This window comes from Herpailurus yagouaroundi, unplaced genomic scaffold, assembly GCF_014898765.1.
Source record: "Herpailurus yagouaroundi ecotype Mexico unplaced genomic scaffold, PumYag 217, whole genome shotgun sequence".
NCBI classification, from domain to species: domain Eukaryota; kingdom Metazoa; phylum Chordata; class Mammalia; order Carnivora; family Felidae; genus Herpailurus; species Herpailurus yagouaroundi.
Genome location: NW_024412448.1, coordinates 5318638 through 5341204, shown reverse-complemented (window position 1 = coordinate 5341204; position 22567 = coordinate 5318638). Strand labels below are relative to the sequence as shown.

General features: G+C 66.1%; 1 protein-coding gene across 1 annotated transcript in view; it reads right to left on the bottom strand.

Moving 5' to 3' along the window:
• Window positions 1-4938: 4938 nt before the first annotated feature.
• The window catches only part of BAHCC1 (BAH domain and coiled-coil containing 1), a 40270-nt gene continuing 22641 nt past the window's right edge, over window positions 4939-22567 (bottom strand). The window contains 19 exon segments of the mRNA XM_040456656.1: window positions 4939-7207; window positions 7758-7994; window positions 9028-10232; window positions 10365-10541; window positions 10634-10753; window positions 11004-11112; window positions 11243-11318; window positions 11420-11534; window positions 11600-11774; window positions 11865-11972; window positions 12219-12520; window positions 12613-12795; window positions 13493-13784; window positions 14267-14384; window positions 16408-16536; window positions 16878-17014; window positions 17147-17346; window positions 21095-21759; window positions 21761-21923. Coding sequence (XP_040312590.1) covers window positions 6995-7207; window positions 7758-7994; window positions 9028-10232; window positions 10365-10541; window positions 10634-10753; window positions 11004-11112; window positions 11243-11318; window positions 11420-11534; window positions 11600-11774; window positions 11865-11972; window positions 12219-12520; window positions 12613-12795; window positions 13493-13784; window positions 14267-14384; window positions 16408-16536; window positions 16878-17014; window positions 17147-17346; window positions 21095-21759; window positions 21761-21923 — 4724 coding nt within the window. The 3' untranslated portion in view covers window positions 4939-6994.

Below are 22567 nucleotides of genomic sequence, written 5' to 3'. Positions count from 1 at the left end.
ATGTAAATGCTGGAGAACTCGGCTCACGGACTACATCCCCTCGCTACCGTGCCAAACGGGGGCAGTTTGGAGGCTGCCCCGTCCCCTTTATGCCTGAACTGGGCCCTCTCAGGACTCCCAAGGGTGTGGGCTGGGGCTGGGAGGCTCTGCGGAGGTGGGTGTCAAGACTACAGAACAGTGGGTCGGGGGTCCAGCCAGGTCAGCGGGCCTGCCCCCCACCCCCCCGCCACCCCGCCCGCCCCGCCCCGCCCCACCCCACCCCACCAGCCAGTTACAGCCTTGAAGATTGCAGCGGCCTCTCGCCGTCCTGGCCAGGCTGGCCACGTGTGACCAAATCTGCCATGCCTTGAGTAACCAACTGGCTTTTTGTTTCACGGGAGCTGGTCTGGGCTCCCGGTAAGGAGGGCGATGGAGGGGGTCCCTGTGCAGCCCGCCCACAGCCACCCAATCCGTCTGAATCCTCCTGGAGTTCTGGTCCCTCGCCGATCTGACGGGGACTCGCCGTGCGGCCCTGTGTCCAACTGGACACATGAGAGTGTGAGTCTCCCGACAGGGCAGATCCCAGGAGCTGGGGCCCAGGGACGTGGCACCCGGCGCAGGGAGGAGGGGCAGCAGAGAAGGGGCTTTGACATCTCCTACCCTGGCTTCTGCTCAGAAGCCTCCTCCCTGGAGGCTTCTCTGCTCACCTGGCCCGGAGGCCTGGGTGTTGCGTCATTCGTCTTCCTCTGGTGCTGTTTGTCGCAGAGCACTTGTCGCTGCAGCCCCCATGTTTCTGCCATCCTCGGGGCTGGTCAGGGAGCTGCATGGGGCCATGGCATCCCAGACTAGCGGGGGGAGGGGGCGGCTTGTCCGGTGGCTTTGGGACCCCACCAGGCCTTCTGCACCCTTCAGGGGTGGCAGGTGGGTGCATCCCTGACACTTAGGTGGTTCTGTGATCATTTGTCAGAGAAGGGGGTATAGCCCCCTCCATGCACCCCCAGGGAAGCCCCTGTGAATCCCTAGGCTGAGCCTCTGGGGAGGCCGCAGGGACCCTTGGTGGATTTGCTGTGGCACCTTCCTGGGCCCCAAGGAATCGCCAGGTGAGGGACAGCGGGGCCCTCAAGCTGGGTGGGGGTAGAGTCTGGCTCCGCTGCGTCCAGCCTGGGTCCTGGTGTGTGTCCCCAACCCCGAGTCCTGTCATTGCTGGCCAGAGGATGAGGAGACAGGGTGCTTAGGCATGTGAAGGGCCCAGCCCTGGCCCGGCCATTGTCCTTTTTCCCTGGGGCAGCGGTGTGGGGCCCAGAGGAGGGCCCTGCCCGCATGTGGCTCCAGAAATCCCTTCTGCCACCTCTTGTGAACCTCACCTTACTCTCACCGTTGGGCAGGGGTCAGGGACCCTGTTTTTCAGATGAGTATTCTGAGGCCCAGGCTCACCCCTGCCACCTCATCCTGCCCACCTCCATCTGTCGTCCTCTCTGGAGGCCCGAGTCATCCGGCCTCTTGGTGCCCCTGCCAGTGGTGGGCACTGAGAGGACTCAGCCTTTAGCGACCCCCAGCCTGTCTGCCTGGAGCTGGTGCGTGGAGCGGCCCTGCTTTCGTCACCGGCCACTGTCCCGGGTCTGAGCAGGGGGCCCGAGTCAGGTGCCCGGAGAAGGGCACAGGAGGCCTGATTTTTAGAGGAGAAGCAGCTTTGGAGATGTGCTGGCGTTCACTGGGAGCCCTGGGGACTGGGACGGGGTGGCAGCAAGGGGGCCGAGACCCCTGGACTCCCGGCGGGAAGCAAAGGAGCCTTTCAGGGGCACTCTCCTCAGTGCCACCTCCGTCCACTTCCTTAGCTGGTACCCGGGGTCCCCAAGGCAGGTCCCTCCTTGCCTCTCGCAGGGGCCGTTGTGGCCCGCGGCCTACAGCTGGCTGTGTGCCCGATGCCCCCTCGCCGGCCGGGCTGGGCCGCGGAGCCAACCTCTCACCTGTCTGCGGCCCGGGTCTGACACCAGCTCCCACCCAGCCCTGGGGCCGGGGCATAAACAATTTCAGCCCCGCGTCCCCAATTGGTTTGTGGTATTAAAAACGAATTGCGATCAGCCAGGTTGTCATTTCTGCCTGATAAAACATCACTTGTATTGATCTCCCCCACCTGCTGCCATCATTTATCCTGCTTCGACGCTTCACATAATGGCTCGTTTGTCTTGATCAAAGTGTAGTCCTGCACGTTTAACCCTCGGGGCTCCACTCGTGTCCACCCCCTTCCCTCGCTTGGGCCCTGTTCTGTGGGGTAGGAGGTTCTAGAAGGCAAGGGCCACCTTGAGTTACGGTGGGGAATGGGAGGCGACAGGGAGGCAGCTGGAGGGGCTGGGGGATGGGAGGAGGTGGTCCCCGCCTGCTGTGTCCTTGAGGTCACCTGCCCACGTTCCCGGTTCCGTGGCGACCCCCCCTCCCTTCCCCTCCCGTGGTTTCCCGCCCTCAACCCCCCTGAGTCCCTGGCCTGGCCCCGTGCTCCTGGCCCCCCACCTCAGGCCTTTCTCTGGGCACCAGCTCCTTCCCCTCCCCGGGGCTGGGCTGGCCCCTCTAACCCTGACCCAGGGCTGCAGAGGCAGTGGTCCCAACCTGATTGTGGACCCTCTGCCTACGGCCTCGGGTGCGTCCTGCTGTCCGGGAGACTCCATCCTGCGCTGGGGTCACGACCTGGCCTGTGCAGAACTCTGGCTCCAGCACCAGGCCCGCATGCCTCCCAGCCACCGGCAGTGTTCCTCAGCCACTTTCGGCCTGCCCTGCCCCTCCTCCAGGACGGCCCAGGTATCCCCTCTTCCAGGAAGCCCCCATTGACGGTTCCGGGGGTGGTGGTTCCTTTGTGTCCTTGGATGTCCCTGTCGGTCTGGCTGCAGCAGGGAGCTCAGTGCTGGAGCTACCAGGCCTGGCTCAGCCCTGGCGCTGACCGTGTAGTCCATGGGGGAGGTTGTCTTGGCCGCACGGCTGTTCTCGCCCTTGGCCGTCGGCCTCTCTTAGGGCCCACAGTGTCGGAGAGCTGTGGCTGCGGGTCCGGCATCCCCACCTTGGCCGATGCACCCTGCTGGCGCCGGTGCTGGCTGGAGGACTCGAACCCACACCCTGCCAGCAAGAAGAACTTTCCCACCAGCTCCTGGGCCCAAGTCAGTGCCGCCCTTTCTGTATTTTGTCACCCCTCCCACCCCGGCCCCTGCCCACTCTCTTGCCCCATAGCTTCCCTTGTGACCTCTGGTGTCTGCTGACCTCCCCACACCGTACCCCCCGTGCCCTGCACTGCCAGGCAGGTCTTGGTGTGGGCAGGAGGCGGTGCGCTTACAAATGCTGGCTCGGGGGCCCCAGGCCTTCCTCCCTGCCCTGGCCCTGGTCCCGCTTCCCGCCGCCGCCGCACGTAACCAAAGGTACTGGAGGTACTGAGGCTGGGGTCTCCTGAGCCTCAGGCCCTGCCCTGGTCCCTCCTCCGCCGCCCACAGAGGCTCCCTAAGCCAGAACCCTAGGTTAGCAGGCTCCCCTTCCCCCAGAGCTGCCGCCCCTGTCCTATCAAGTCCCAGCACTCAGCCTGGCCTCTACGGTCTTCTCTGGGCCCTCTCTGTCCCTCTTCCTGATGCAGCCCTTGGGAGAGTTGGGGCCACGGGCTGCCACGGCTGGAACCTCGCCAACTGACCTGCATAAAGTGGGGCCTGATTCCCGGACTGAGTCTAGGGGTAGAATGTGCCCGCCTTCAGGCACAGCTGGCTCCGGGGGCGCAGACTGTTTGGTTTGGGGCCGCTCAGAACAGGTTTGCGCCCCGCCCCGGCTCTACGCAGCCAGGGGCCTCCCGCTCAGGAACTCGGCTCGAATCTCTTGCGCCTGGTGGGCTCAGAAGAGTTCCTGGGCCTCTTCCGTCCCGTCTCTGTGCTCAGGGCCCTGGCCGGGTCACACGGCCTTGAACCTTCTCCTGCACCCTGGAGAGGGGTCACGTTCCCTCTGCTCCCTCTGGCCAAGTTGGTCCAGCAGAGGAAACAGGAAAGGGGAGAGCAGGCTGTCAGCAGGGCCGGCCGAGGGCGGCCCCAGTGTGGTTGGTGGTTGTGTGTGTGTGTGTGTGTGCACCCAAGCACGCACGCACATGTGGGAGTTACATACCCATAGAGGCGGGGGGCAGGCGTCTGGGTCACGGCCCCGCTCCCCGCACTCACCTTCCTTCTGCAGATCTGCCCTAGTCTGAGTCCCTCACTGAGGTCTCTAATCCCAGCTGGGACCTCACTCCCCAGGGACCCTGAAGGTGGGGGGGGGGGGGAGAACAGAGTGTGCCTCCTTTCCGGCTAGGTGGTAGGGTTCCGGAAAGACCTCAAGCCTGCAACCTCGGTGGGCAGGGCTGTCTCTAGCTAGGAGCTTGTTGGGGTGACTTCCCTGCCCCAGAGGTACCCTTCTTCCTGACACCCTCCAACCTGGGGACGTCAGCTCTCCATTTAACAATCTGGAGCACTGTTTATTGCCTCTCTACACAGTCATCAGCTGAGAAAATGTTTGTTGAACGAGTAACTTCACGCTCTCCTTGAGGAGGGTGTCTGCTCTCCAGTGTGCCGGCACCCCTCCCCCAGCTGGCCACGGCGCTTTGGAGGCCACCCTTCCCCCTGTGCCTTGTGGGGGCTGACCCTCCCTCTCTTCTGGGGCACCTGCCCTGGTCACGTGGACAATCTGACTCAGCTCTGGTGAGACCTGTAAAGAGGGGAACCTACATCTTGGGGGGTCACGAAGGCCAAAGCCACCCCAGAAACTGGTAGCACGGTCCTGTCACGTGTGCGGGGCTCGGTGCCCAGGGGCTCCGCTCTGGCTAACGTGGGGACAGACCTGGCCCGGGCCTGGACGTGGGGCTTGGGCATGTCCGCCGGGACCCCCGAGACTCCGGGGCCTCCAGGGAGTTGCCGTGCGAAGTGCACACGGGCGCCGAGGCACAGTTAGGATTCCGGACCACTGAACACCTGTACAATAGTTCATATATTTATTCTTAAGCAAGTTATCAATAAAAAATTTAATACTAAAATGCCTTTACATAGAGTTTGCTGTTCATAAAACCTTTGTGTTTTGTTTTTTTTGTTTGTTTGTTTTTAGTGTTTACATTGGAAAAAAAAAAAATCCAACCATCTTAGTTTACACATTTACAATAGTCGTGCTTCGCCAGGTCTAACCACGGTTAGAAGGAGGGCCGCACCGCCCACACGCACAGATAGAGGGAGAGAGAAGAAGAGAAGGCGGGGGAGGAGGGCAGAGAATCGACACGAGGGCCAAGAAAAAGGGTTTCCTTCGCTCGGTGCCTGGGGTTTGAACTTTTGCGGCTGGGCTGTCCCCACTCGGCGCCCTGGCACCGGGCAGGTCTTCTCCTCCGGGCAGCCTTCTGCTTCTCCAGCCGCGAGCAGGCCCTCGGGCACCGCCTCCCGGGTGACCGCCAGGAATGAAATATTGCACTCGTGCGGAGACAAAGGGGAGAATGGGGTGGGAGAGGTAGGCCGGGGCGCAGGGGAGCCCCCCCCCCCCCGCCCCTGCATTTCCCACGGAGCCAGGAGTGGGAGGTGGGGCCGGGATGGTTTCCTGGCTGAAAAGGAAGGGGGCGGAGAGGGGCCGGGTTGGGGTGCCGGGCACCTGCCGACACCCCATGTTTCCCGGGGACCTGGGCTGCAGGTCTGTGGTCACACAAAAACTCGTCCTAAGGAACAGTGACTAACGTGGGGGGCTTTCCTGGGGCTCCCAGTGGGTGTGGTGGCACATGAGGACATGTGGCCCTCAGTACGTTTCAGGGACAAGGGTGGTTGGGCCGCGTCTGGCTTGCCCTGTCTCTCTCTTGGCCACGGGAGAAGTGAAGAGGTGACAAGTGTTCTGAGGCTCCTGGGGTGGCGCCGAGAGTCTGGGCCACCCGTCCAGCACTGGGTGGAGGGGTGAGCGCCCCGGAGGGGTGCTCCCTGCACTTGGCTAGGGTGTGGGCTCGGGCGGGCAGGAGGGACCCCTGCTCGCTCCGCACCCCAGGCACCAACTGGTCATGCTGTCTGCCTTCCCGGTGGCCACAGAGAAGGCCCAGAAACCTCCATGTAAGTTGGTGGGGGCCAATCCCGTCCCTGCTCTGAGTGGAGGCTAGGCAAATTGGCCATCAAAACGGAAATCAGAAAGAACTTGGAATATTCAGGAAATAAAACGAAAACATCACTTTTTCGTATCGATACTTAAAAATATTTGTTCATTTTTGTTTCGTTTTTAACAGAGGTAAGATACATTTATGGCTGCTGTCACGATCCCGGGCTGGGGGACCCGCTGATCCTGATTTTTATCTCAGCTTCTGGAATCCCTTCTCTCCCCAGGGACCCTCACCATCGCCCTCCTCCCCTCCCCCGCCCCCCAATACGGTCTTCCTAGGAGGTGGATTAAAAGGAAATAAAGTCGAGTGTGACTTCCATCTCCGCCCCCGAGATGGGTGGTGTACCCGAGGGTCCCCCTCCTGTGGCCGCCCCCACCCTCAGCTGCCTCTGTCGCCACAGACGCCCCTGTCGGAGCTCAGCCAGGCTGAGCAAAACAGTGCATTTTCAACGAAAACCCCCCAGAACAAAGCCTAGACACACACCCACACACACACGCACACGCACACACACACATGCACATACACCCTTGTCACGCGTGTGGGGAAAAAAATCCTTTTCCGCTATTTTTTTCCATAAAACTTCCCGCAGAAATACAATATTTACATAGAGAAATAAATAGACAACACACCTGATTTCTGCTTTCCCTGGTGGGAGACAGTCGGAGGTACTAGGGAAAATATGGCTTGGATTCTAATCTCTCGGGAACGGCCGATGGGGATCCGGGGCGCCGGCTGGGCCGGCCCAGGCTGGACGACTCTCCGGACGGGACGGGCCGCACGCGGGAGCGCCCGCTCGCCAGGGACAGTGATGCGAAGCCGGCGCCCGCCGCGGGGTCGGGGGGTTGCATATTTGCTCCTGGCTGCGGCGTTGGGGGGGGGGGCTCCCCGGCTCTGCCCACGCAGCCGGGCTCAACACAGGATGGGCGCCCCGTCGGCTGCCACCAGCCGGCCTGTGGTGGGGTCATAGGTGCCCGCCAGGTAGTAGAGGTCCCGCCGGTCCTGGTCCTGGCACTTCCGGCTCCGTGTCATTTGCTCGTACTGCTCCCGCCCCACGACCTGGCACTTGTGGGAGATGGTCTGCACGTCGTTCTCGTCCTCGTGGCAGGACTGGTACAGCGCGTTCTGGGGGGGAAGGGGGGGCGGGCAGGAGCGCTGGGACCGAGGCCTCGCGCCCCCAGGGGAGGGCTGCTCGGTCAGCCTGTGGACCGTGCCCACCGCCTGCAAACCTGGGCTCCTGCACACCAGAGGGCGGTGGGGGTGTGTTCCGCCTGGAAGTACGGGCCGTGGGGGGGCTGCGTGCCCCCCACGGTGAAACTACCACCCCTTTCACAGGGAGCCATGGAGGCCAGGGAGGGACCCTGTGTCGTTTCCTGTGAGGCCCGGTGGTGGCCCTGGGCTGGGAGGCCCCGCGGTGTCGGGGACGGGGTGGGGGTGTTCACGAATGAGACCACTCCTCCCATTTTGGCTGCCACCGCCCCCCCCCCCACCTGGTCTCCATTCCCCCAGGCCCCTGCATGTCCCCCACCTGTCCTGGGCCCCCTTCAGGCTGCCCTGTTGCCCAGTCCTCCCAAGCTCCCCACTTGCCCCAGGGCCCCCCACAGGCTCCCCACCTGCCCTGAGCTCTCCTGCCCCAGGGCCCTACAGGGCACTGCCCCCTCCCCCATTCTCTCACCTTCCCGTCACTCTGCCGCTTCCCCAGCTTCGTCTCCTCCGGGTGGTAGAACCACTTGACCTTCACCACCATGTTACTGCCCCAGGACTCCCACATGCTCTCAATGCGGCCGATGTAGGGCAGGTTGGGCCGCCCGGCCGACAGGAAGACGGCACAGTCCCCGATGCGCAGCGTCTCCTTGCCCCGGACGATGGCCTTGTAGAACAGCTTCCTGGCTTTCCCCTTCATGCCCCGCCTCTGCAGGGACACAACCAGAGGCCGAGGGCAATGAGGGGGCCCAGGCGGCAGCCAGGACAGAATGACGGGGACACACACACAAGGGGAGGGAATACGCAGGAGGGACAGACGGCACGTCGTGTGTGCAAGCGTGTGTGCACGGGCACCCCAGGTCCACGCGGGGCACTGTGGCGGCTGGAGGAAGGCCAGCACAGCCAGAGGTCCAGGACGAGGTGGCCACACCCAGACCTACCCTGCCCACCGGTCAGGATGTCAAGATCCAAACTGACTATAAAGAACAGTGGACCTGGGGCAGGGTGGGGTGGGGAGAGAGCACGAGGCGTCCGGTGCACACACGTTTGCAAGGACAAAACGCCCCGGAAAACCGAACGTCCACACGTGGAGTGTCGGCAAAGAACAACGTTCGCGTCCATGCAATGAGGTGCTCGAGGTGCTCAAAACGCGCAGAGCTGCCTGTGTTGTTTACGGACAAGGAAAGACGCGCAACCTAGTGGACCTGCCGCTGGAGAAACAAAACACAGGCTGGGGCGCCTGGGGGGGCTCAGTCGGCTGGGCGTCCGACTTCTGCTCAGGTCATGATCTCACGGTTCGTGGGTTTGAGCCCCGCGTCAGGCTCGGTGCCGACAGCTCGGGGCCTGGAGCCTGCTTCGGATTCTGTGTCTCCCTCTCTCTCTGCCCCTCCCCTGCTTGCTGTCTCTCTCTCTCTCTCAAAGATAAACATTAAAAACAACAATAACAAAAACAGGCTGTCTGCCCCAGTGCAAACATCCTGTACACGATCTTACAGGCAGAGACAAAGACTTGGAGGGGACATAGTGGCCGTGGTCATCTGCCTTGTCCCATCAGGTGGCAAGGTTTTCTCTTTCCTCGTTTTCCTTTGATTTTCTTTCTTTCTTTTTGTTTGGTCGACATTAAATAGGACAACCCAAAGAAAGAAGCGAGAGAGGGAGCAGGCCGGCCTCCTGGGCACCAGGGGCTCCTCGCGGCCCTCCCCCTCCCCCTCCCTCCCGGGCTGGGAGACGGGCCCACCTACCTGCGTGGGGTTCCCCGACCACTTCCAGAGCTGCCGGGCAGGCAGGAAGGCTGAGATCTTTGGCCGGTTTTCCACGGAGGGCAGCCGCTGCCTCCGGGAAAGCTCTTTGGCTTTGGAGAAGCTCAGGGCCTCCTTGCGCTTGAGCTTGGACTTGCCGCCGCTCGGGCCGGTGCCCGCGCCCCCGCCGGCCACCGCGGCCCTGGACAGGAAGCAGCGCTGCGCATGCGCGTGCGCGTGGGGCCCGCCCCCCTTGGAGCGCAAGGCCTCGGGCTGGGCCAGGAGGGCGGGCACGGGGTGGGTGAGGCAGGTCTGCAGGAGCAGCGCCGGGTCCTCGTCGTCCGAGCTGTAGGACGAGCCCTCGTCGTCCGAGGAGCAGAGGCTGGAGGTGGACAGGGAGCCCGAGGAGGAGGAGGTGGTGGAGCCTGAGGAGGAGGACGACACGGACAGGCGGGCGAGGAAGCGGGAGGGCACGCCGGGGGCCAGCCCGGGCCCGTCCTCCTCGTCGTCCGAGTAGGAGCTGTGACAGTCGCTGTCGCAAGGCAGCGGGAACTCCGCCTGGCCCGCGAACTTGCGCAGCGCCAGCCCCATGGGCAGCGGGTGCACGGGCGCCCGCCCCTTCCTGTCCTTGCCCACGAGGGCCGGGTGCGCGTAGCTGGGGCTGGGCAGGGGCCGCCCCAGCTTGGGCCCGAGGTCCTTGTCACCCATGAGCAGCGCCTTGCAGTTCTTGTTCTTGGGGGAGGTCACGCCCTCGTGGTCCAGCTTGACCAGGAACTCGCCGCCCGCCCGCCGCCGCGCGCCCTTCTCGGCCTCTGCCCGCTCGGCCTTCTTGGCCCGCAGCAGCTTGTGGGCGCCCCCGGGCAGGCCCGGCCCGGCCCCGCCGACGAAGGGCGCGTACGAGCTGGCCAGGCTGCTGAAGGAGTCGGCCCGGAAACCGTTGCCGAACACGGGCGCGGCCACGCTGTGCACCGGGAACAGCGCCTCCCGGGCCCGCAGCTTCTTCGCGCTGCCGTTGAGCTGGAAGAGATTCTGCAGCACGCCGGGCCCCTTGCCGCCCGCCGCGGCCGCCGCCGCCTTCCGCTTTGTCTGCGCCACCGCCGACCAGCTCAGCAGCGGGCTGCCCCGGCGGCCCAGGAAGTGGTCCGAGGCCCCGGCGGCGGGGGCGGCGGGCGGGGGCTTGGCGCCTGAGGTCAGGAGCTCCGCTTTGCCTGGGGGGAGGCCGGGTAGAGTCAGGCCCCCCCTCCCCCCCCCGGCTCCACCCTCCCCCTCCCCGTGCCTCCCGGTCCCCCACACCCGGAGGGGGACCCCCACGCCAGGGTTCTGGGTGGTCCCACGAGTACCAGCTTTGTCTTTGCCGACGGATTTCTTCCCCGGGGGCTTGGAGGCTTCGGGGCCTTCGTGCGCCTTGGGAGACAGGCTGGGGGCGGGGGTCTCGCCGGGGGGAGGGGCCTCGAAGGAGGCTTTCTTGGTCCTCCGGCAGCTGCCGGACACCAGCAGGGCGGGCGAGGGCTCGGTGCCTGCGGAGCGGACGCGCGGCCTCAGCGCTGGGCCTCCAGACCCGGGCGCTGGCTCCGCAGGGAGGCCCCACCCCCGCGGCCCCGGCACTCACACTGGATTTTGAAGTCCGGAGGTAGCAGCCTGATGTTGGAGACGGCGATGTGGCCGGTGTCCCCGTCATCAAACTCCACGACCACGGAGTCCAGGTCCCCTTCCTCGTCACTGCAGGCACCTGGGGAGGAGGGCCCCGTCACGGTCGACCTTGGCGCTGCCCCAGCAGCCAGGAAACAGACGCCCCCCCCCCCCCCCCCCCACCTCGCCGCCTCCCGCCGCCCGGCCTGAGCGGCCACAGCACCACCATCCAGCACCCCAGCCTGGGGCACTGCCCGCTCGCTCACCCACCTGCCCGCCCCCGGGGGCTCCACATCCCCTGCCTGGATGGGGGTCTGCTGGCGGCCTCGTGGGGAATTCGGGGGGCTTACCTCGGACCACGTTGCCTGGATACAGGCAACGTGACTTCTGGCTCCAGTAGGCACAGACCCTCGTGCCGGGTGGGAGGTAGCGGCTGGACTGTGGCCGGACATCCAGCACCTGGAGGACCGGTTGGGGGGGGGGTGTGAGTGGGTGGGGGAGGGGCTGCGGGGGAGGGGGCCCAGGAGGGGCAGGTGCAGCCAGGCCCACCTCCCCGGGGCGGCAGGTCCAATGGGGGCCGTCCCCTCACCGCCTCCTGCAGCAGCTGCTCCAGCGAGTAGATCCTCTGCCTGTTGCCTCTCTCGCCCTCGATGACGATGCTGTAGCTGAGGGGCGAGGGGGGCGTGGAGCGTGAGAGGGGCCTGCCGGCCGCGTCGCCCACCCTGGCCCAGGCCCGCCGCCCTCCCTCCCCGCACCCGGGCCTCACATGTCGGGGGGCTGCAGGGTCCTGACGCTGCCCGCGTACAGCAGACTGTCCTCCTTGGGAATGAGTACGGGCAGCCCGTCCTGCAGATCCTCCTTGTGGATGGTGCACGAGCCAGCTGAGGGGACAGGCTGTCAGCGCCGGCCCCGCCCCCACCCCCGGGGCTGCCTCCCGGCCACTCACCCAGGGCGGCGCTCTGCTCCGCGCTCAGAGGACCGCTGGCCCCAGCCGGCTCTTCCTCCACTTCGTCCTCCTCCTCTTCCTCCTCCTCCTCCTCAAAGCTGCCGTTGTCGTCAAACGCAAAGTCGTCTTCCACAGCAAAGCTCTCCAGCAGCCGACTCACTGCCCGGCCCTTGCCCTGGGGGGCCAGAGGGGTCAACTCCCTCTGGAGGTGGGGGCGGGAGAGGTCTGCAACCCCGACTGGGCGCCCGGGGGGTGGGGACGCTACCTGCTTGCCGACAGCCTTGCTTTTCACCTTGCCCACCTTCCTGCCCTTCCCCAGGATGGCCTTGGCGTTGCGTGGCGACAGGGCGATGGACAGGGCCCCGTTCTTCCGCTGTTCGGGGCGGGAGGGAAGGAACCGCGGTGAGGGGGGCCCCGGCCTCCCTGCTCCCAGCCACTGCCGGGCGTGGTGCAGGCTGACCCGGAGTGTGAGTTCAGGGGCGCGGGGCAGGATCACCCCCGGGCGGGCCACATGAGCGGGCAAGGGGGACAGGGTGGGAGCTCCTTCTGTATCTGACGCCCGCCCGCGGAGCCCAGGCCGGCCGGGGTGCCCCGTAGCAGGGGTGCCCACAGAGCCTACCCGCAGTCCCGGCTGGAGGATTGTGCTCTTGCGTGTGGCCCTCTTGAGGCGCTCGCTGGCCAGCTTGCTGCCCTCCTCACGGCAGGTGAAGGCGCGGGCGGGGCTGAAGAGGGTGTCCCTGCTGGGGGTGGTCCCTGGCTCCGCCCGCAGGCCACCTTTGGCCTTGCCCTTGGCTTTCTTTTTGCCTGGTGCGCCTGGGGGCCTGCGTCCTGGGGCCCGCTCCAGCTTGGTGCCCACCTTGGCCTTCACCGTGCGCCTCTTGACCTTGACCTCGCTCTCTGGGCTGGACAGGCGGCAGGCCCCTGTGCGGGGAGAGGGCGGCCGTCACAGGCGTCCCGGGTGCTGGGCCCCCAGCCGCCAGGCTGGCCCCAGCCCGCCCTGGCCTCCTCGTTACCTAGTAAGCCCTGCCTCTCCTTCTTCTTCTTGGCCTTCTGGTTGGCCTCCATCTTGACCACGGAAGAGGGTGAGGGCCCCAGCACGGCCACACTGGCTCCCCCATGCAGCGCCAGCCCGGGCTCCTTGGGGGGTGCCTCTGTCGCCAAGAAATCTATGCCGTTCTCGCTGTCATAGCCGGCGCCTGGGGAAGGCAGAGCGCCCAGATGACTTGGTGTCACAGCCACGCCATTTTGGGGGCGGGGGATCTGTTCACCTGCGTGCACGTGGATGGGCCGGGGGGCAGGGGTGGGGAGGGACAGGCACCTGGGCCGGCCTCCTGCTGAGGGTGTGTGGACGAGCATGGGTTAGGGGAGGAGCCCCTCTCTGACCTTCCTTTCCCTGTCTCTATTTTCCTTTCTTACGCCCTGGGCAGTGGGGCGCCAGCCCGCGGGCCTGGGGATCCCCCTCCTCAGGGCAGCTCCGGCCCCTTACTGCCCTCCTGCTTCCTGCTTCCTCTCGCCCTCCCTTTGTTCTCAGGCGCGAGCTGGGTGCAGGCGGGGCGAGGCCTGGTGGGGAGGAAGCACCTAGTTCTCCAGGCTCCTGTCTCTGGACACGTGTGCCTGCTGGAGGCCAGATAACCCCTCCAGATCAGCCTGCAGGAAAGCCGCCTCGAGCCGGCAGAGGGGCTATTTTTAGCCCCCTTTCCGGGATGTATCCAGAGGCCTCTTTCTTTCCCGTGGCTCTCGTGGCCCCACAGGGAGCCGCAGGGCAGGGTCTCCTTCCCTGGCTGCCCCAGCGGGGAGGCTGTCCCCGGGTCCCCCACACTCCACAGGCCGCCACCTGGCTCTGATGGCCGTCTGGGCCCGGCGGTCCCGGCTGCGGCCCTCGGACCCACTCGCCTGCCTCGTGTGCCGGGGCCACCGCCGACTGGGCCGGGAACTTGGGCGTCTCCCTGCTGCCGCCACCGCCATCCGGCTGCGTGTGCCGGGCGGCCCCCGGCACCTTGGTGCTCTTGGCTCTGGACAGCTTCTTCCGGATGCGTCCCCCTGGGGCGGCCTCCTTCCGCCTGAAGGGGCTGAGGCCGGCAGGCAGCCCCTTGCTCTTCACTTTCGGCTTCAGCTGGGCCACCTTGTGGGCCATGGCAGACGCCAGCTCGCCCTGACCGCTGCTTCTCTTGCACCGGACCTTTTCCTGTGAACGGGAAGGCGGTGGCTGCGCTCAGCCCTGCGGCCTTCAGCCTGCCCTCTGCCAGCGCCGGCTCACAAGTGGCACTTCCTCGGCCCCCGTCCTCTGAAGCGGCCCAGGGGGCACGGGGCTTGGCCACTGGAGCCCAGCACCCCGATCCCCCGCTCCACGGCACCTCCCAGACCGCCCACCCTACTTGAGCTTGGGGGACGGACGTCGAGGGCCCGGGTGTCTGTTCTGGGAGGGCGGGGCAAGGTGACGACACGCTCAGGTGGGGTGACAGCTGCCTCCAGGCCACCCACTGCACACGGGGTGCACCTGACACTGGGTTCACTGCTGAAGGCTCCGTGACCTATAACACCGTGCGTTTTTTCTTTCTGCTGGAGTGAGCATCGCCAGCCCCAGTCACACCTGCGGGCCCAGGGCCGGCCTCTGCCGTGAGGCTCACCGAGCCCCAGAGCCCAGGGCGAGGCCGCTGCAGTGCTCACCGCAGAGGCCGGCTGCAGGCCCACGTAGACGCTGCTCTCCAGTCGGCTTTGCTTCCTCGCAGGCTCCTCGCCACCCCGCAGCTCAGCGCACAGCAGGCTCAGGCTGGACCGCACCGCCCTGGGGGCATGGGGGCGCAGGTGGGCATGGGCCAGCTGCAGGCACGCCTCGGCACCCTGGCCCCGTCCTCGCTCTGCCCTTTCCCGAGTGAGGCTGCGCTCCTGTGCCGGGCTCCTTGGAGCACGCGCCGTGCTGCCAGGCGGCCCGGAGGCCGAGCCAGTGCTGAGCCCCAGCCGCCTGCCTGCCGGCCGGTCCTCTCGCTGACCGGGGAGGGGCGGCCTAAAGCTCAGGGGCCAGGGCTCTGTGGCCAGCTGGACCACTGTGTGTCCCAGCTGTGGCCTCAGTCTTCACACCTGGGAAACAGGGACGGGAACTATTACGGCTCTCTGCAAGGGTGGGGGAGGTCGGTCCTGGTCCCAGGACTGGCCCTTGTTGAGTGCCAAGGCCAGCGGCCACCACGGTTTGGAACAAGGACGGTGTTAGAGAGGCTCCTGAGAATGGGGTCCCCTGCTTCCCTCTCCGCCACTGCCAGAAAGAGGTCGGGGCACAGTGGCCAGAGACACTCCTGTCCGGGGTCTGCCTCCCAGCCTCCTGGGACCCTGACTGCTGGGCTCAGACACCTGCTTTTAATCCCAGTTCTTGAGGGAGGGGAGCCTGAACCCCAGCACCCACATCCCGGGGGGGGGGGGGGCGCTGGGAGTCTACTGACACCAAGTCTCGGTTTCCCCATGTCCCACAGGTGTGGGTGGGGCTGGGCCTGTCACCTGCCCCCTCCCCCACTCACATGGTGTTAATGAAAATGAGTCACAGACGGAGCCCGAGAACCCTGGCTTTGTGGGGACAGACATCACCTTTCACCTTCCCGCCCAGAGAGGGGACCAGGCAGGAAGCCGGCTGTGCAGTGAGGCTGCCCCCACCCCCCACCCCCCCACCCTTCCACTTCCTGCCTGGTCCCAGCTGTTGGCAACCACCGCAGGGCACGGCCCGCAGCGGGGGAGAGCCTGGGATTCAGGAGGGAGCCGGATCCTTGAGGAGGGAGGGCCCTGGACTGTGCGTCCTTCCTTGTCCCGAGGCTGCTACCCTCCAGCCAGGGCCGGGCTTCGTGGGTCGGTGGAGGAAGTGTTGTAATGCCAAGTACCAGGCCGGGGTTTCCGGGGCCGGGGGCCTGAGGGCAGCTCGGGGCAGCCTCGCCAGGACTCCCTGACGCAGCCACTGGCCAGACTCTGGCCTCGGTGGGCCCTACCTTGGCCAGAGGCCCCGACAGCGCTGGCTGGTTCTCAAAGGGAGAGCCTGGGAGTCCCCTGGCTGGGGACACCTGGGCAGTGGGGGGAGGGGCAGCTCGGGGAGACGCCCCCCCCCCCCCCAGCCATATGGCCTATCCCCGCCACCGCCCACAGGCGATGCGAACCCCCCTCCCTGTAACCTTCTCTGCATTTGCTAATGTTTTGTGACATAAAGCCCTGAGATTAATTTTTTGCCTCTGTCTTAATTGAAGGAACCATTTAGTGCCGATTTAACTATTATTACCAAATCATCAGGATTGATGCAGCGCGCACGCAGGCTCGCCAATCGCGTTTGGAGCAGCTCGTTGGATTTATGCAAATAGGTCTGCCGGGAGAGGCAATTTGTAGCCGGGAAGGACAATTATGCCCGGCCCGGGAGCGTGCCAACGAGTGCGCCGGGCGGGTAATGGATAATAACACTGCGCCGACAGCGTGCGCAGCACCGCAGCGTGACCAACGGCGTTACACGGTGCAGACAGAGAGGCTTTTCCGCAACGCCGCCTGGCACCCGAGGGGGCCGGGCGCGGGCAGGGGTGATGCCACGGCCAGGTGTGTGGACCTGGTGTGGCCATGCGCCGGGCCCAGCGTGGGGCAGAGGGAAGGGGAGAGGTCTGCAGCGGGTTCTGTCCGTGGCTACAGCTCTGGGAGAGGGGAGCTGGGTCCTCACGGGAGCTTGAAGGGGGGGGGGGGGGCAGCAGCGTGCGGACAGGGGCGGCGAGGGCACCCTGGGCCCACCCCAGCCCCGCCACACGCACCCCCAGCCCGGGGCACCCCACGGCGGCCCACGCACCGGGACTTACTTGACTTTCTTGCCGTCGCCCCTGGGGAGCTGGCCCCCAGGACGCAGGGCGGGCAGCAAGCTGGGGTACTTGCGCTTCCTCGGCCGGCCGGGCCCCCGCCTCGCGGGGCTGCGTGAGCTCTCCTCTCTCCTGCAGGCCACGGGGGTGGGGGGTGCTCAGAGGCTTGCACCCACCCTGGCCCTCCTGACAGGGGTTCAGCAGAGGGCACTGGCCTTGGAGGGCCGCAGGGGCAGGGCAGGCCCCCCCCGACACTCGGGGAGCTGGGCCCTCACATGGCCCAACGCGCCAGCCTTCCTCCCACGGCCTCCGGGGGCCATCCCGGACGCCAGCCTCCAGCCCAGCTCAGCCCGGGCGTGCGTGGGGTGGCTCCCTGGCCCCGAGGTAGTGGTCCCGGGCCCGCACAGCGGGGGGGGCCCCCCCACCCGGCCCCTGCCGCGCACGCCCCGCCCGGCTGCCGCCCGGGGCCCTACTCGTGGTCGTGTCTGCGCTGGAGGCGAGCCAGCTCCCGCTGCTTCTCCTTGTAGCGCCGCTGCAGCTCTGCCAGCTGGACGCGCATCTCCACCTCCTGCGTGTCCAGCCGGTCGATGGCGGCCTTCAGGGGGCAGACCTGGCGGGCAGGGGCGCAGGGGCCTGTGAGCCCAGGCGGGGCCCCGCGGCGGGGGCGGCCGGCGTGGGGGCTCGGGGTGCCCCTTGGGTTGTTGCGCCGGGGGCGACCGGGCCCCCCCTTCCCCCCACTCACAGGCTTGGTCTTGGGGGTCCAGGTGTCCTTCCGTTGCAGAATCTGCATGCGGGGGGTGAGTGTGGGAGCCCTGCAGGGGTCGGCGGCGGGGGGCTGGGCAGAGGAGGAGGGGCTGTCCAGGCTAGCGGCCTCCGCCAGGGACCAGGCTGAGGCCAGCGTGGCCAGGCGCTGCAGGTCGAATGCCAGCACGTCCTTTTCCTCTGCGGGGGACACGAGGGTCAGTGTGTGTGCGGCAGGCGGGCACGTACCGCCCCTCACAGGGTCTCTTGTCCGCCTGACCCTCCAGGCTGCCCGGCTCCCCCAGCCACGAGGACCAAGGACCAGGGTGAGGTGGTGGGAAACAGCGAGATGGGCACAGGGTCAGGCACCGAGCACCCTGCCTCAGCTCCGGGGAGAGGAGGAGTCCCCCCTGGCTACTGTGGGCCAGGCCAGTTGGGGAAGCGCCCAATCCGTCCGATAGAGGCTCGTGGCTTATTCGGCCTCAACAGAAGGCGCCTGTGCGTTTCCTGCCCCTCCCAGATTCATGAAGAGTGGGGTGAGAGGAACGGCCCAGTGCAGGGTCCGAGCTGAGCCAGTGGAGGGCAGCGTCCATCCAGGGGTGAGGCCTGGAGCGGAGACTCGGGACGGGGCAGGGTGGCGGCGGAGGTGGGGAGTCGGGTCCCCGTGGGCAGGCTGTTCCCACGAGGAGCCACAGCCGGGGAAGGGGGGGGGGCCCGGCCGGGGGGAGCCCTGCGGGGTCAGACGGCTGCTGGGGCTAAAGCCGTCCACGGGCAGTTGTGCTTTTCAGGACCTACAGGACATACAGCTCCTCCGAGGTGGCCGGGGAGCAGCGATACCCCAGGGGCAATGAGCACATCTAACACCCTGAGCGTGGCTTCTAATTCCACGTCCCAGGAAAGGAGCCTGGCTCCTGGGAGAAATGGCTGTTTCCAGGGGCGGGGGCGGTGTGTGGTCAGCCAGGAACACAGGAGGTGCTCAGAAGGTGAGGGGGACACGGCGGCGGGCACATGGGCCAGCTGCAGGGGCCGAATCTGACACAGCTCCAATCCTCCGGTTAAATAGTGAGAGTGCAGATTACGACCGACCAATCAGCGAGTCACCCTGCCACAAACAGGTAAAGTGCACGGAGAGAACGCGTGAAGAGGCAGGGGGAACTGCTTCGAAGCACCTCCCTGCGAAATACTCGTTAACCGCAAAGGGGGGACGCGGCCATCAGGGTGGGACAAGGCGGCGAGGCGGGTGCCAGGAGCTGAAACTTCTGGACGCCGGTTCTGAGCTGAGGCCACAGGGAGGCCGTGTTGGGTGGCCCCGGAGCGGGAGGCTAAGGGGCTCTCTCCTCCTAGGGCGTGGGCTGCTCTTCCCTCTAGAAGCCAGGGCAGGGCTGTCCGGAAGCCCTACTTCAGCGACAAGTCCCACACAGTGTCCTATCTGTTGGGGTCACTGTGGTCACCAGGAAGCTCCTTTGCTCCCCTGCCCGGCCGGCCCGGCCCCGGTCCTCAGGCTGAGCCTGCTGAGCCGGTACAATCGCGTGGGTGAGCCTGGGGGGGGGGGGGGGGGGGGGGGGGGGGGGGGAGACGAGGTGGGGAGGGCTTTTCTTGGCTTCAGACAACACCCTGCAAAGCTCTGCAGCCCTGGGGGCTGTGGAGAGAGAGAGAGAGACAGCCCCACCCCATGCCCTGGGGTGTCTCTAACTCCTGTCCCTGGAAGGGCCTGGGGCCAGGCTACCCAGACAAGCCGCAGCTTTGCAGACCTGGATCTCAGGCTCACTCAGGAAAAAAAGGGGCATCCACACTCGGGGACGAACAGGGCCTGGGCTCCCCAAACATCCAGGGTGGAAGGGAGGCTCAGGTGGCTCTCCAAGGGCGGGATGTTCTGGTGTCTCAGAGCTGGGCTCCTGGGTACAGACCTCCCATCCAAGACCAGGCAGACACAGGGTCTGACTCCCCGCCCTTCTCCCACCCCAGGGCTCAGTCTGGGGCTCAAGTCCCTGCATCTGGTGTGGAGGTCTGAGGACCAGGCAGTGCCCCCACTGAGCCCCCCGCCCCCAACTTGAGCCCAGGTGGGGGCAGGCCAAGGGTCCTGCAGCTGAGGTCTTCTGGGTGGGGCTGAGGGGCTCTGAGCACCCAGGTCAGTGAGGTTGCCCTTGAGCAAACGGCCTGGGGTTTGAACTCCTGCCCCACCACAACTCGGCTGCAAACCTGCCAACCTCCTCGTCCCTGCTTCCCAGGGGCCTTCCACCAAATCCCGTGCCCGGCCTGGAGGGGGTTCAGGGGGTCCCTTCTGGGGAGGAAGGGACAGGAGGCTCTGCTGTCCCTCGGGACCCCTGCTTCTGGGACATACTTCTCCCACTTTCTCCCTCTGTGAATCTTGCTGCTCATCTGAGATCACAGCCAATCTCCTAATTCATTTCAGGCAAGGCGGTCATTGTGCTCATAGGGAACAGCTCTGGATCTGAGAGTGCACAGACTGGCCAGTTAACTGGGACAGAGGACAGGATGGGGCCTGGGTGCTCCAAAAGGGGAGGGTGGAGGTCTGGGGGTTCCAGGAGGGGAGAGTGGGGGCCTGGGTGCTCCAAGAGGGGAGGGTGGGGGCCTGGTGGTTCCAGGAGGGGAGGGTGAGGGCCGGGGGGGTTCCAGGAGGGGAGGGTGGGGGCCTGAGTGCTCCAGGAGGGGAGGGTGGGGGTCTGGGAGTTCCAGGAAGGAAGGGTGGGGGCCTGAGTGCTCCAGGAGGGGAAGGTGGGGGCCTGCGGGTTCCAGGAGAGGAGGGTGAGGGCCTGGGGGCTCCAGGAGCGGCGGGTGGAGTGGCGACCTGGCCATGCATCTTCCTTGGTCCACACACCCCAGCGACTGAGGCGCCTGGCCTGGGCTGCAGTTGCAACGCCCACAGGGGATTCACGTGGTCTCCACGTGAGCGTTCTTTCAATGAATGGGCCGCAGTCCAGCAGGCATTCACATGCACAGACTGGGTGGCCACACACACTGGGCCCGGCATCCGCCCGGCACTTTCGTGCCAGCCACGCTCACGTGGTGGGTCTGGGCAGCCCGGCCCCGGCCCGGGGCTCCCCCCGTCACCCTACAGCCCGGAGCCCTAACTTAGGCCCTCCTGGGGTCCAGCTGGGAGTCCACGGTGGGTGCTCCCCAGCAAACTGCCCTCGGCACAGCGGTGGGCCCGTCTAGGTGGGCAGGAAGAGTGACACAGAGGCCTCTGGGGAAATTAACTTTACGAGAACATTTGCTTTATCTCCAAAGAGCACAAAAGGCGCCTGTGGCTGGCAGCAGAGCGCTTTATGCGTCAGGAAAACAAGTGGGCAAGCTGAGAGAACTCTGTTGGGCTCTGTCTATAAATATCAGCGCGCACGATGCCTGGCTGGGGGTGCTCCCGCGCGAGGGTTTCCTCAGGGGGCCCCTCTGGGGCGACTACCCCGGCTAGCCTGTGTGGGGTCCCCACGGGCTCCAGTCCAGGGCTCACCATGGGGTGGCACCAGGCCCTGTGCCCGCACCCTGGGGCCCCTCTGGGGCCGGGAGCCCAGAAGCATCTCAGCCTGCATTCCGCCCCGGGACAGGAAGGACCGGCACCCCGGCCCTGGTGACATTGCGGGGGACACGTGGTCAGTCTTGGACCACTTCCCCTGGGCCTGGGAGGCAACAGCCGGTGCGTCCTAAGCGAAGACCTGGCAGGCCTCGGGCCAGGAGCCACACAGGCTTTCCTCTGCCTTCCCGGAGGCAAGGCCCCAGTTCAGCCACCTCATCCCCCGAGGGTCTTGGCTTCCTCGTAATGTGACCGGGGGACAGCGTATGGGGACAACTGTAAGGCCCCCACGGGGCGCTGTGGACACTGCAACATACACGGGGCATGCTGACCCAGACTCTGTCCTTCTGAAACCACGGTCAGGGTGCAGTCCTGGCCCCGAGGGTCCAGCTTCCAGAGCGTTCACAGGGTGGTGCTTACCTCGCAAGGTGGGCTCCCTCCTTTGCTGCTGGATCTCCAGGTCGGCCAGCTCGCTGAGCAGGGCAATTCCATGAATCCCTGAGCTACAGGGCGAGGGGGCTGTGCGTGGGGGCCCAGGGGCAGCGGCAAGCTGTGGGTCCGGCGGGCTGACACCTGGCAGATCCCCCAGGTCGATGGTGGCGGCCACCAGGGCGTCCAGGCCCGGGAGTGCCCTGGGCAGGTGGCTGTTCTTGGAAGCTGGCCCCCGGCCCTCCTCCTCCTGCAGCTCGACCTCCTGATACTCAGCCCCCTCTTCCGGCTTTGCTTCCCTGGGGGCCTGCCAATTGCCCGGCCCGGCCTCACTGAGGGCACCTGGACTCTTCGGCTGCTGCGGGGCCGGGGCGCTGGCCCCCGATGAAGGCCCTGGCCCCACCTCCGTGCCCCTCTCCACCGCAGCCCCCTCCTCTGCAGCCCCTCCCTGAGTAGAATGAGCCTGGCCGATGGCCTCGGGGCCCCCTCCCTCGAGGAGGGCCCCACATCGCAGTTCTCGAAGCCCCTCCAGTGGGCTGAGGTCTGCTGCCTTCCCCAAGGGTCCCCGCTCGGCAGGGTGGGGGGTGGCGGCAAGGTCCTGGGTGGCCTCCCTGGCCCCCAAGGGCAACCCCGGCTCCTGTGGGCTCTGGGGGCTTCGGGGGGGGCAGCTCCCCGGGTAGTAACGTCCTCGCTGGCTCAGGCTGGACCCTGGGAGCTGCAGTTTGCATAGTTTTGGGGTCCGAGAGGTCAGGAGAGTGCACGCTGGGGGACAGGGAGAAGCCCGAGCTGGCCACAGGGCACGTGTATCCGGGAGGCAGGTCTGTGAAAGAGGGAGTGTTGTCAGGAGAGGGCAGCTGGGGGCACGGGTGGCCCTGTGCCAAGAGGGTGGCCTCAAATCCCCGACTGCCACCTGGGAGGGAGGGTCTCCAGCCTGCCCTCTGCCTTCGAAACAGGTGAGATGAGGACAGGGAACACGTTACACTGAGGGGGCACCTGAGGGCAGGAGAGGAGGTCCCTGGAGCCAGCGCCCCCAGCCCAGCCCGGGACGCTCTCCCTGGCCAGACGGCTGTGACCACCTCAGCTCCTGCCGTGGCCCCAGGGGTCCACAGGGGTGTGCAGGGGCCCTCTGGGGCACGGCGTGCTGTGGCTAACCAGAAGGGGGGTGGTTTAAAACAAGATACTTGGACCAGGCTTTCTCAGAACCAGAATGAGCCGGCAGCCTGTCGGAAGCATGCCCCATTAACTGCATTAAAAAAAAAAAAACAGGGGCGCCTGGGTGGCGCAGTCGGTTAAGCGTCCGACTTCAGCCAGGTCACGATCTCGCGGTCCGTGAGTTCCAGCCCCGCGTCGGGCTCTGGGCTGATGGCTCAGAGCCTGGGGCCTGTTTCTGATTCTGTGTCTCCCTCTCTCTCTGCCCCTCCCCCGTTCATGCTCTGTCTCTCTCTCCCAAAAATAAATAAACGT